This window comes from Sturnira hondurensis, unplaced genomic scaffold (genome assembly GCF_014824575.4).
Source record: "Sturnira hondurensis isolate 20B ecotype Veracruz unplaced genomic scaffold, ASM1482457v3 Scaffold0005279, whole genome shotgun sequence".
NCBI classification, from domain to species: domain Eukaryota; kingdom Metazoa; phylum Chordata; class Mammalia; order Chiroptera; family Phyllostomidae; genus Sturnira; species Sturnira hondurensis.
Window position 1 is genome coordinate 17,107,935 of NW_028077910.1, and position 14,004 is coordinate 17,121,938.

The 14,004-nt window shown below is 38.8% G+C and overlaps 1 protein-coding gene across 2 annotated transcripts in view; it reads right to left on the minus strand.

Moving 5' to 3' along the window:
* KCNAB1 (potassium voltage-gated channel subfamily A regulatory beta subunit 1) overlaps positions 1-14,004 on the minus strand; it is a 312,471-nt gene that overhangs the window by 48,768 nt on the left and 249,699 nt on the right. For both annotated transcript variants that reach the window (XM_037046673.1, XM_037046674.1), the window contains exons 6-7: positions 13,462-13,506; positions 11,560-11,603 (exon numbers count right to left, since the gene is read on the minus strand). In XM_037046673.1, the coding sequence (XP_036902568.1) occupies positions 11,560-11,603; positions 13,462-13,506 (89 nt within the window). The remainder of the gene's footprint in view (positions 1-11,559; positions 11,604-13,461; positions 13,507-14,004) is intronic.

Sequence of the window (14,004 nt, forward strand, 5' to 3'; positions counted from 1 at the left end):
TTCCAAGAACCTTAATGATAGTCCAGCTCTACCATTTCCATTATTCTCCATTCGTTGGGGGAGAAACAAAATATACTGGAAGCTATAAAGACTGAAGAAGTAATATAAAGGACAGAGTGAGAGCATAAAACAGAATCTGGAACCCATAATCTGTGTTTCAACCCTAACCATTTGGACATGTTCCTGTAAGGATTCAGAAAACATCTACTTAATTTCAGTAAAATTAACACTTCCCTGAAATAGCATGTATTGTGTATAATATTATACAACCAAAAGGATGACAGTGTTCAAGAGTCATTTTATCTCATTTCCAGGAGGCACAGCATTTCCTTATCAGCCTGTTTAATTCCTCAGGAAGACCGGAGGTTTTCCTCTTTTTATTACGGGCGTAAAATTAATTGCATGTTAAATGAGGCTCTTATAAATTTACATTCGGCTCATTTAAATTTGAGTTTTCAAACTGGTTTATTGGCCAGTCACAATTACCTTTCTGACAGGAAAATGGACTGCTTGAATACAGTTCCGGAAATATTTTTCACTCACTGAGAAAGGACTGTCCCTGGTGGCAACTTGTTAAAAGGAGAGCTGATGAAGAGATGAGGGCAGACAGGTGTTACGAGGTCTAACGCCTGCTCTGGAAAAGCTGTGGTGACTTTCAGGCTCAGGGTATTACCAGCTTCTTCAAGAGGCAGATCACAATTACATTTACCTTAAAAAGCACTCTGATCTGAGCCACTTTTTGGAAGCAATCATATACATAGGGGAGGTAAGGGGAGGACAAGACAGTGAAGCAAACAACTAAATAGGGTGTTACAAGATTTGAAAGGTTGGAAATCTATCCCAGCACACTGTGTGGTCTCACTTGGTTTATTTTACCTTTTTCTGGTGACTCAGTTCTTTGATCTGCAGTGAGGATCACAGTGTACACTACCTTCAGAATTGCTGCTCCAGAGAGCAAATCAAATCAGTTGTCAAGTACTTTGTAAATGCAATGGTCTATAGGAATGTGGTCATTGTAACAGTGGTGGTCACATCTGGAAAGGTTCAGAATGAGAGGTGCCAAGGATTAAATACCAGAGATTTTCACTAGACCCACTGGTTTTGGAGGGACACATTTAGTGACGTTCTGGCCCATGCATGGCACTGGATACAACACACTCCTTTCTGATGACGGTGCTCTCCTTCTGTGTCTCTTCTAAGCAGCTCAGCATGAGCTGAGAATAAGCAGGAGAAGAAGCTGTGACTGACTTGGCCCTGTTGTGAGGCTGTGTGATCAGTCATGACTTAAGTCACTTACTCTTCTGGGCAGTAAGCATGTTCTGAATCCCAAATTGATTCTGAAACTGAGCTGGGCTCTCAGAGTATAAGGATCTATGGACATTGTATTCATCCCCAAGGAGCTAAAAGTCATATTAAGAGTATCTATCGATATAGATTCATTTAATAATGTGTACCCTGAATAATGGTGTGAACTGTATATAGAGTCATTGTATTTGATCATTCCTTACCTTTCAATTCTTTCTCTGGAAAGCATAGATTCATGTGTACTCATGTAAGAAATGATGTGTTGCATCATGTTACTGATCCCCCCATCCCTACTCTTACTTTGAAGCAGAGTAAAAGGAGATTGTGCCCCTATGAGACACTATCCACTCACACTGAAAATCTCAAGTCTTGTAACCTGTGATATAAATTGTGGATTTTACTCTTCATGAGATGGAAAAACATTGGTTGGAAACTGGAAGGTAAGGAAATGGGAATGAAACAGAGAAGTAATATTTCCCTGAAATATTTAATAGGGTAGATTTCCATTTTCAACCGATCATTCGGCGGGCTGAGGATGACCTGTAGGGAACAAGAGGGAAAGTAGGGAGGGAGACCACTAAGGACATTACTGCCCCAGATCAAACTTGGGCAGAGTTGGTGAAAAGTGTTTAATTTGGGGACAAGTTGTATAACCAGAAATAAGAGGACTTGCTGGTCTGCTGGATAGAGAGTTTGGAGACAGAGGACTCAAGGATGACTCAGATTTTTGCATGAGAAACGAAGTGACTCTTAGTAAAATGAAGAAGTCAACCGAAAAGCAGACTGGGAGAGGTGGTAGTGAGAGCCACTATAAGTCTGAACAGTGTATCAGTCGACCACTACGTGGAGCTCTTGGCAACCTGATGAACCAGTCTGCCATTCAGGCCGACCTCTATGTGTATGTAGGTGAGGAACAGGGTTTGGGATCCAGAGCACTAATTTGGGCTGTGTTGAATGACCCCGTCTATGTCTCTTAGCCTGTCTGGGTCTTAGGTTCCTCATCTGCCCAAAGACAATATGGAGCTAGATGAAGTTTCTTCTTTGACTTTTCATGTGATTGTAAACCACATCAGGTAGTCCTTTCTCTTCCTATCTGGATACTTTGATCTTGTAAAAATAGCTAAATCATAGCAACAGAAAGACATGTATCCTTTAGGACTTCTGGCCAAGATGGAGGCACAGGTAGACACACTGTGCCTCCTTGCACAACCAAAAGGACAACAACAAATTTAAAAACAAAATCCAACCAGAACTGCCAGAAAATCAAACTGTATGCAAGTCTGACAACCAAGGAGTTAAAGAAGAAACATTCATCCAGATCAGTAGGAGTAGAGATGGGCGGGGTGGTGGAGAGGACTCACAGCAGGGTGGCAGCTGGCGGACAGGGTGGTCCCATATTCTCATGCGGATAAACCAGAGGGAACAACTGGGGAGCAGGACAGACCATGCAACCCAGAGTTCCAGCTTGAGGAAATAAAGCTTCAAAACCTCTGATTGAAAAAAACCTGTGAGGGTTGAGGCAGCAGGAGAAACTCCCACCCTCACAAGAGCGTTCACTGGAGAGACCCACAAGGTCCTGGAATGGACACAAACCCACCCACCCTGGAATCAGCACTAGAAGAGCCCAATTTGATTGTGGGTAGTGGGGGAAGGGACTGAAAACCGGCAGAGAGTGGAGCAAATGGCACTGTTCCCTCTTGGACCCCTCCACCACATACAGCGTCACAACACAATGATGTGGTTGCCCCACCCTGGTGAATACCTAAGGCTCCGCCCCTTATACATAACAGGCATGTTGAGACAAAAAAATTATGGCCCAAATGAAAGAATAGATCAAGGCTCCAGAAAAATACAACTAAGCCAAGAAGAGATAGCCAATTTATCAGATGCAGAGTTCAAACACTGTTAATGAGGAAGCTCACAGAATTGGTTGAATATGGTTACAAATTAGAGGAAAAAATAAAAAGTGAAATAAAGGAAAATGTACAGGGAACCAACAGTGATGAGATGGAAACCGGGACTCAAATCAATGGTTTGGGGCAGAAGGAAGAAAGAAACATTCAATCAGAACAGAATGAAGAAATAAGAACTCAGAAAAATTGAGAAGAGGCTTAGGAACCTCCAGGACAAGTTTAAACATTCCAACATCTGAATCATAGGGGTGCCAGAAGGAGAAGAGCAAGAGCAAAAAATTGAAAACTTATTTGAAAAAGAATGAAAGAGAACTTCCCCAATCTAGCAAAGGAAATAGACTTTTAAGAAGTCCAGAAAGCTCAGAGAGTCCCAAAGTAGTTGGATCCAAGGAAGCACACACCAACGCACATCATAATTACATCACCTAAGATTAAAGGTAAGGAGAGAATCTTAAAAGCAGCAAGAGAAAAGGAGATAGTTACCTACAAAGGAGTTCCCATAGGACTACCAGCTGATTTCTCTAAAGAGACCTTACAGGCAAGAAGGGGCTGGAAAGAAGTATTCCAAGTCATGAAAGGCAAGGACCTATATCCAAGATTACTCTACCCAGCAAAGCTATTATTTAGAATGGAAGGGTAGATAAAGTGCTTCCCAGATAAGGTAAAGTTAAAGGACTTCATCACCACCCAGCCCTTATTATATGAAATGTTAAAGGGACTTATCTAAGAAAAAGAAAATAAAAGATATGAACAGTAAAATGACAACAAACTTACCGCAATTAACAACTGAATCTAAAAAGGACAAAACAAAAACAAACTAAGCAAACAACTAGAACAGGAACAGAACCACAGAAATGGAGATCACATGGAGGGTTATCAGCAGGGAAGTGGGGTAGGGAGAGAGGGGGAAAAGGTACAGAGAATAAGTAGTATAAATGGTAGGTAGAAAATAGATAGGGGGCGGTTAAGAATAGTATAGGAAATGTAGAAGCCAAAGAACTTTTATGTAGAACCCATGGATTTGAACTAAAGGTAGGGAATGCAGGTGGGACGGGTGTGCAGGGTAGAGGTGAATAAAGGGGGGAAGATGGGACAACTGTAATGGCATAATCAATTAAATATATATTTTTTAAAATGTCTCCTTGAGAGCCATTTAGGATTTATTTCCTATAAACAAATTGTCAACTTGTATTTCCATTTAGCAAATGTTCGTTGAGCACTGGCCTGCAGCCAGGCATTGTTCTGCGTTTAAGTAGACCTACACAAATGCATTAACCTTGGTTCCAGAGGGGCCTCCTGACAACTAATGATAATCAACCTGAGGAGGAAAGTGCTCCAGCGCAGTGAGTGCACTTGCTGAAGGCATTTTTGACATGAGCCTGTCCCTGGACACCAACCCAGTATCTGTGGGAACGAATACAAGAGAAGCAGGGGAAATGCTCCCTGCCCTTGAGGAATGTCTAGAAATTAACTGGCAATTTCTCGAAAGTCCACAAGATAATAAATTATGTTATGCAAAGGAAATGGCTTTCAAGTGACTACAGTAAAGAGAAATCTAAGTTCACTTTTGTCTTAGGTTTTGAAGTGTAACGGGAACTGTATTGTTTACAAGGTGATCCTTAAATCAATTTAAGCCTGTTTTACAGGCCACTATCTAAAGACATATGCTCAGTCCAGATTGGCAGAGAAGCGGATCAGGTGCCTAGTGATGCGTGTCTACACGCAGAGATGAGGAAATCGATAGTCTGGGGATTCTGCGAGGGTTACACTAAAATATGCTGCACTGTCATCTTTTGTACCCACCACACATTCGATTTCCTATCTAGCTTGAAAGAAAGTTGCCATAAGTAATGCATACAGTTTCCCTATATAATTTTCCAGGTTCTTCTTGGCAGACCTCCCAGTCACGATTTAACGCACACTTGCTTTTTTCTTTTAAATAAAGACTGCACTGTATTAGAACAATATATGTGCCTGCATCTCCTATTATAAAGCTTGATTATCCTGCTGGATAATTTCAGTCACTATGAACCTGATACACTGAGAAGGAATTCTGTAGGGAATCCATTTGTTATGAAATTATTTTTTTTTACTAAAAATCATAAATTATCTTTTTTTGAAAAAATAATTTAGACAGGAGAGTTTAACATTTGCCATTCACTAAAATAGTTTAAGCACAGCTTTCTCAGATTATTTTCTCTTTCTATTCCTAAAACAATGATGGTGGGTTTGTGTTTTGAATCGTGAGAAAACTGTTATTTACATCAAAGGCAAATACAGACTTGTACACGGGATGTATAAAAGTATGCAAATAATTTATTCTTATGCTTTGGCTTACCAAACCATTTTTATTCTTTCATGTTAGATACCAAAGAAATTTTACCTACTGAATTTTAACACTGGCATAAATTCGGGCTTAATGAATGTTTGTAGAATGGTAAATGAATAGATGGACTTTTGGAGCCTGCAAGGACTCTGGGATTCTAAATGGATATAATTAACCTGTTAGGGAAATTTCTGCCAACCTTGTGAATCTAAGGAGAATGTTATTCCTAACTGGCTCCAAGTCAAGGACTTTGGGCTCTTTGAAAGGTCTTTCATATGATTTTTTTCAAAACTACATTATGTGCATGTCAGGCACATTTTACACTTTATAAGCTATGTCTGGTGGCCAAGGTCACCCAGCACACAAGCGGCCTGAACTCTACATGAATCGGGCTTCTGTCTTATCCTTTAAAAGCAGTTCTCAAATGTAATGTGTGTACAAATCTCCAATGCCAAGTCAGGTCGCTTTCGTCACAGGACAAGTACTAACAAAACCCAAATTTTCTAAGTCATTCAAACCTTTTTGGGTCTTAGAAATCCAATGTCTTCCCCCATTTTTTCCTGCAAAATTCACTCAATTCCCTAATTCTAGCCAGCCTAGAAATATCCTTTGTGCTGACTCTCTTGTACTCATGAACAATTTTTGTCTTTGGATGAAACTATGAACTATAAAATAATAGCAATAATAACACCACAGTAATAATTGATTCCAATTTTTTTTCAATCTTGAAAGTTTGAAATTTTGTGTCAAAGTTTGAATCTGGGTCAATTTGAATTTCAGATGAACTGGTTTATCCATCCTGAGAGATTAGTTCCTTCGAGAATTCCTGACTTATTTAAAAGGAGAGAGAATTTTCCCTGGCTAGTATGGCTCAGGGGATTGAGTGCTGGCCTGAGAACTAAAAAGTTGCTGGTTTGATTCCCAGTCAGGGTGCATTCTTGGGTTGTAGACCAGGTCCTCAGCTGGAGGGTGCTCAAGAGGCAACCACACATTGATGTCCCTCCCTCTCCTTCCCCCTGTCTTTCCCCCTCTCTAAAAATAGGTAAATAAAATCTAAATTAAAAAATAAAAGGAGAGTGAAGTCAAGATATTTCTATTAAGTTGTATGAGGCTTCAAGAAAACTGATTTAAAAAAAGAGAGAATTCTAAAATTATGAACAGATGCTACTAAAAATTAAAGCAATGGAGATTCGGTAAAAAGCCCAGTAGCACGCTCTTCTGTTTCTCTTCAATTTTGTTTCTTTGTTGATTGCCAGTATAAACCATTCTCTGGATCTCTTTTTTAATCAATTAGAGTAAAAAGAAAAAGAAAACAAGGCCTCTGTAGGCAACACACTGCTGCTTTGTTTGTTCAGTTTGTTGCTAAAGTCTGCTTGGGTTTATTTCTTACCGACGAACTTTGTCAGATGACACAAGTCAAGAGGGCAGATGCTAGAGCAGGAATGGTAACCATTTGGGTGGGTCTGACTTTACAATGTCAAACTGGACACCAAGGCCTGAGAAGGGACTTTGTTTGGGTGAGGGAATTTGGAAGCTTCCTCTAGTGCTAGAATGGGGTCATTCATTGCAGCAGCCTGAGAATGTCTCCTATTTTAGCAACGGGTGTCCTCATCCACGGAATGGTGATGAGCAGCCGCACTAGTAAGAGCGATGATGATGGTGATGATGACATTTATTAAGTGTTTATTATATGGCAGACACTGTACTCAATACAAATGACCTAATTTCAATGTATGTATAGTGACATAATAAGGTAGGAATATTTATGGCCCATTTTATAGTTAAGGAAATGCAGACTTAGTAAGGTTAAGTAACATGCACCAAGTCCCCCAGCTCATAAATGCCAGGGGTGGAACTCCAACTAATGTTTGTCTGATTTCAGAGCTCAAAATGCATACAAGTATTTTAAAAATTAATTACTGAGAATTTCCAAACTCAAACAAAAACTGCAGAAACAACAATCAAATATAATATGTATGTATATATGCATGTGTATATATATGTGATATATGTGTGTGTGTATACGTGTGTGTGTGTGTGTGTGTGTGTGTATATATATATGCCAAGATTTGGCTTCCAAGTTTCCATTTTAAGTTAAATGATTGAATACTGCAACTATTAGTTTTCCAGTAGAAGTCTAAGATATTTCCAAAAAGATAACTTTATAGGTCAGTAAAGATTCCCAACTTGCAAACTGGGCTGAATGTCTTCAAATTCAACATTCTCTTTCACAGGAGAGAAAAGTTCACAATGAAATGACAGCCTGGGAGAAAACATTGGCAATGCATGTAACCAACAAAGAGTGAACATCATTAATGTACAAAGAACTGCTACACATTAATAAAACCAAGACAAACAGCTCCAAAGAAAAATAGCCTAAAATATGAAGTTAATTCCCAGGAAAAGTAAAACAAAATTATGAAAAGAAACTCAAACAAATAAAGAAATGCATAAATAAATATATAAATAAGCAAACAAACAGAACTAGCTCATCCATCAGATTTATATATATACTGTGTTCATGGATTAGAAGAATTAACATCAATAAAATGTCTATACTACCCAAAGCAATCTACAGATTCAATGCAACTCCTATGAAAATACCAATGACACATTTCACAGATCTAGCACAAATATTCTAAAAATGTATATGGAACCAAAGAAGACCCAGAGTAGCCTTGGCAATTCTGAAAAAGAAAAACAAAGTTGGAAGAATCACAATACTTGATGTTAAAGTATACTACAAGGCCACTGTAATCAAGACAGTCTGTTACTGGCATGAAAACAGACACATGTAGATCACCCAGATCTATGTAGATCACCCAGGAATAAACCCATGTCTCTATGGTCGATTAACATTTGACAAAGGAAGCAGAAGCATACAATGGGAGTAAAACAGTCTCTTCAATAAATGGTGTTGGGAGAACTGGACTGGTACGTGCAGTAAATGAAAGTAGACCACCAAATTATACCATACACCAGAATAAACTCCAAATGGACAAAAGGCTTAACTCTAAGTTATAATACCATAAAAGTTGTAGTGGAAAACATAGGCAGTAAAATTTCAGATATTTCACATAGCAATATTTTTGCCAGTATATTTCCTAGGACAAGAGAAATAAAGGAAAAAATAAACAAATGGGACTACATCAAATTAAAAAGTTTCTGCATGGCTAAAGAAACCATTATCGAAATGAAAAAGGAACCAGCTATATAGGAAAACATATTTGGCAATGATACATTGGACAAGGGTTTAATCTCCAAAATATATAAAGAACTCATGATTCAACACCAGGAAGACAAACAATCCAATTAAAAAATGGGCAAAGGACCGGAATAGACACTTCTCCAGGGAGGACATACAGAGGGCCCATAGACATATGAAAAATGCCCAATCACTAGTTATCAGAAAGATGCAAATTAAAACCACAGTGAGATATCACCTCACACCGGTCAGAATGGCCATCATTAATAAATCAACAAACAACAAATGATGGTGAGGATGTGGAGAAAAGGGAACCCAGTTCACAGGGATGTAGACTGGTGCAGCCACTGTGGAAAACAGTGTGGCATTTCCTCAGAAAACTAAAAATAGAACTTCCTTTGACCCAGCAATTCCACTGCTGGGAATAAACCCTAAGAATCCTGAAATACCAAAAGAACTTATGTACTTTAATGTTCACAGCAGCACAATTTACAATAGCCAACTATTGGAAACAGCTCAAGTGTCCATCAGTAAGTGAATGAATTAAAAAACTGCTGTACATTTACACAATGGAATACTATGCAGCAGAAAGAAAGAAGTCCTACCCTCTGCAACTTCATGGATGGAACTGGAGACAATTATGCTAAATGAAATAAGCGGGTTGGTGAAAGAGAAATACCATATGACCTCACTTATAACTGGAATCTAATGAACAAAATAAACTAAAGAGAAAAAGAGAACCAGAGACATGGAAACATGGAAGAGACTGATAGCTGTAGGAGCGGAGAAGGGAGATGGGGAACGGTGAAAGGAAAGGAAGGGGAATAAACAACATGAATAATGACCCATGGACATGGACAATGAGAGGGGACTGATTGCAGGTGAGAGGAATGGGCTGGGTAGGGTGCGGCAAAAGAGAAAAACCTGGGACAGCTGCAATAGAATGAACAATTTAAAAAGAAAAAGAAAATAAGTTCATGTTAAAATATGCATTATTCTTTGACTTACCAATGCCACTTCCAGTTCCTATCTCATTTACATAAGAATGGTCATTTGCACAATTCTTTATAATACTAAAATGTAAATAACTCATAAGTTATATGTGTATGTGTATACATATGTGTCTAGATTTATTTTAGTGGAGAAAAAAGTAAAGTTTAGGTTCATACATATAGCTTACTTCCATTGGTTTAACACATATGTTTTTGCATTTATAGGTAGGTTGTACATGGTTGTACATGAATAAGTCAGTGGAACTACAGGGAAAAGCTGGGAAGGATGGGCACCAGATTGTCAAACTGTGAGAGAAGAGGAGGTGGGCAAGGGCAGGACTTTACCTTCTAATCTACTTTTATTTTTGAAGTGGTGGGACTATACTTTATAGTTTTGGTGACTTGGGTATTTCATAAATAACACGAGTTATTAAAAATCATTTGTCTGAATGAGTCTAAAGTTATGAATCTAAAGTTACAAAATCTTGGACTTTCATGAAATAGTTCATGAACTTGTATAAAGATGTTGGAAATATATGGCCGCCCCTTTTAACATTGTTTTTTTTTAATTGCAAAAGGTGTAAATGTAACATTTTGTAATATATAGGCCAGAAAGGAATAAATGAAAATTCCTGACAATTCCCATAATCCTCACGGTAAAGCACTCTACTAGGCAACGGTTCTCGCAGGCCTGTTTGTTTCTAAGCTGTACAGAGTTTTGAGTGCCATCCCCAAAGCAATGGCTTTATGAATGAATCACCCAGGGGCAATTTGTACAATTTTTTTCCATGCATATATACTCTTTTTTAAAAGTGTAGCAATCTTAACATATGTCCACATAAAACATGTATACAAATGTTTACAATAGCATCATTCATGTAATAGTCAGAAAGTGAAGCAACCCAAATGCCCATTAATTGATGAATGAATAAACAGAATCTGGTATAGTCATACAATGAAATTTTTTAAAAGACTTTTATTTATTTATCTTTAGAAGGGAAGGGAAGGAGAGAAGGAGAGAAACATCAGTGTATGGTTGCCTCTCATGAGTCCCCTGCTGGGAACTGGCCTGCAACCCAGGCATGTGCCCTGACTGGGAATCGAACCGCGATCGTGTGGTTCGCAGGCCCATGCTCAATCCACTGAGCTACACCAGCCAGGGCCATAGAATGAAATTTTATTTGTCAATAAAAGGGAATGAAGTACTGACACACGCTACAACATGGAGGAACATCATGTTAAGTGAAAGAAGCCCATCACAAAATATCACGTATCGTGCTATCTCGCTTATTTATATGAAATGGCCAGAACTGGCAAATCTATAGATTTGAGATAAAAATAGACACGTGGTTGCTTGGGGCTGAGGGAGAGAGAGTAAGGAGGGGATCAGAGGGGACTACTAGTGGGTAGAAGGCTTCTTTTGGGGAAATGAAAATGTTTTAAAATTAAATTATGGGGATGACTGCACAACTCTAATTATACTCAGGAACAGTGAATTGTACACTTTGAATGGGTAAACTTTTGTGGTTTATAAATTATATATAATTAAAACTCTTTTCAAAGGCCTTATGAAAGTTTTATTAATGTTAGCACAACTGTAAATGATAAGAATTCTAGAAAATTTAGCCTTTTTCTGAATTTCCCTTCTTCCCTGTGTCACTATACTCCCCACACTCAACCCTAGGAAGAAACCCGCTTGACTGTGGCTCTTCTTATAGCGAGTTTCCTCCCTCCCAATGTGCTTTGAACCTATTTGGTTGATAACCTGTCTTGAATCAGCAGCCCACAAGTGAAAGTAAATGAAGCAGCAGTACCTACCTTCAATTATATGTTTTCTTGACAACCCTCTTTCCGTTTCAGCTCTAACAAGAAAAAGAAGCAAATGACTTTGAGTGGTGTGTGCTTTCTTTTATCGCTGTTGCAAAAGTACAGAAGAATAACCATTCTAGATTCTGGACTGAACTGCTAATTTTATACCCTGTTCTTGGAAAATTCTACACCACTGCAGGCTGAGGAGAGAAGGCAGGTGGGCATCATACTGAGCCTCTTTTCTCTGGGGACCCCAGGCAATGAATCAACCACCTCTGCCACCACACCATGGTAATAATTAGTCAGCCACCCATGTCCGGTCCATATACAATCTGACACACAGCTCAACCTTCCCACCTTGTTCTTACCAACCCTAAGCAAATACAATACAATACAATACAATACAATACAATACAATACAATACAATACTTGTTAGAAGTTTGTGAGCTTGTTATAATTATTGCCATGCTGCTGGTGCCATTAGCTTTTCTGAGAAAGGAAGCAAATCTGAAAGTGCCTTTTGACTTTCAAAAGAAATGAACAACTACTGTCTTTTAAAATGTGATAAAACAAAGTCTTTAAATTAGTGTCTGAAGATGACCAACTTTTAACCAGGACTTTTGCCTTTTCAGACCATTCTCAAGCTCTGGTCGATTAGAAAGAAATGTGGTCCCTGTGTTTTAAAGTATTGATGACATGTTTCTCCAACATCAATATTTTTGGCGACCTCTTTTGTAAGCATAGGCACCATTTGTCTTTGGTGACTTTGCATCTTTTATGTTATATAATACTACATGTAATACTCTACCGCACGTTGGTTCTTGCAGATTGTCTTACTCCCTGATTATTTCTAAATGATAGGCCGGGTTTTGAGCTCCGCTGCAGAAGCCCCAAGCCATGGTACCACGAATCAGCGCACAGACAGCGAAAGTCCCACACATTTCTCATAGGCACTGTGTTGCTTTATCATTGTATAGACTACACAATAGTAAAAATCTAAGTTCCTTTTTTGTTTTTGTATTCATCATAAGCAAGCTCAAAAACAGCAATAAAATATGAGTGGGGGTGTGTGTGTGTATGTGTACGCACATACATTTTGATTAGAAGATTTATAAAAAACTGGCCTCTGCCTCCGATTTTGTTTTTAACTATTCCCTATAAATTACAGGAAGGTAAATAAGGTTTTATTCATACTTGGTTTTTGTTGAGACATCTTTGAGATTTCCATGAAAAGTGTATGGAACAGCTTGTTGCATTCATACATATTTGTCTTAAAGGCCAGACTTCTAAGTCCTGCTGGATAATGTACCAGTTCAAACGCCAGCAGGTTCATCAGAGGGCAACTCATCCTCTGACATTTGCTCTGCATCCCACACCAGAGAGAGGACGTCTCTTTCATGTGGCCTGACAACGAGGGAGACAGGAAGCTTTGTGTTATTCTCCGATGAGATGCCCCTTTGGTCAGCACTTCCAGAGCCCTCGGCAGAAATGATCAGAGACTTACGTGCGGGGCCAGACAAGATATTTTTATCTTTGCATTCCATAGGAATCTCTGAGTTCTGGTGATTTGAGTAGCTTTTCTTCTGTGATGCTATGTGCTTATTTCCTTTTCCCAAAATTTGAACTCTATGTTAGAAATGGTTTTAAGTGTGAAGGTGGTATTTGAAGACTCTCCATGAATCCCTTAGTAACAAGCGACCACATGCTTTGCACTGAATTTCTTTGGAATTATCTACCTAAAATTGAATTGAAGTTAATTGCTATTTCCTTCAAGTGAGAAACAATCATCTTTCTCTCTAAACCAATTAATTTTGCTATAATAGATATAAAATGGTTGCCTACAAAGATAAAAGCACAAAGTACTAGTTGTTTCCTGTCAAATAGGAAAAAACAAAAGGTATTTAACTTACTTTCCACCCCAGTAGAGTTTGGTTGTAATGACCAGGCTGGACCTCCTGTATATTAAACAGAAAAATACACACAGAGAAATATTAAATAAATTGCTGGCTATTATACTGTCATATTATTATTATAACACAAAAAAATTATTTTACTTCACATTTAAAAAAATTGGTAGAAAGATAAATTTGTTCATTCCTATCACTGCAAAATAAGATCGGAGAGGAGCTAGTGACTGAGTACCTCAAGCCAGATCCCACAGGAAGAGGCCGAATGGAAGGGCCCTTTACCCGGAGGTGCTGATGGAGGAGGCACAGGGCTGTGACTACAGGGGCAGGTGGTGGCAGAGCGAAGATGAGAGGTAGACCTGGAGCGTCAGCAATGGCACATGAGAAGGGGAGACAAAAGGACTGGAAGGATGCATTGCTTCAGGATCTCAAACAAACAGCCACCAACTAACACTTAACTTAGTATCTGACATAATTTTGATGAAGCGTGAACTCTCCCGGGAGTAAGTCCACCCTCCATGGACCTAGTGGCTCTGAGTCACTACC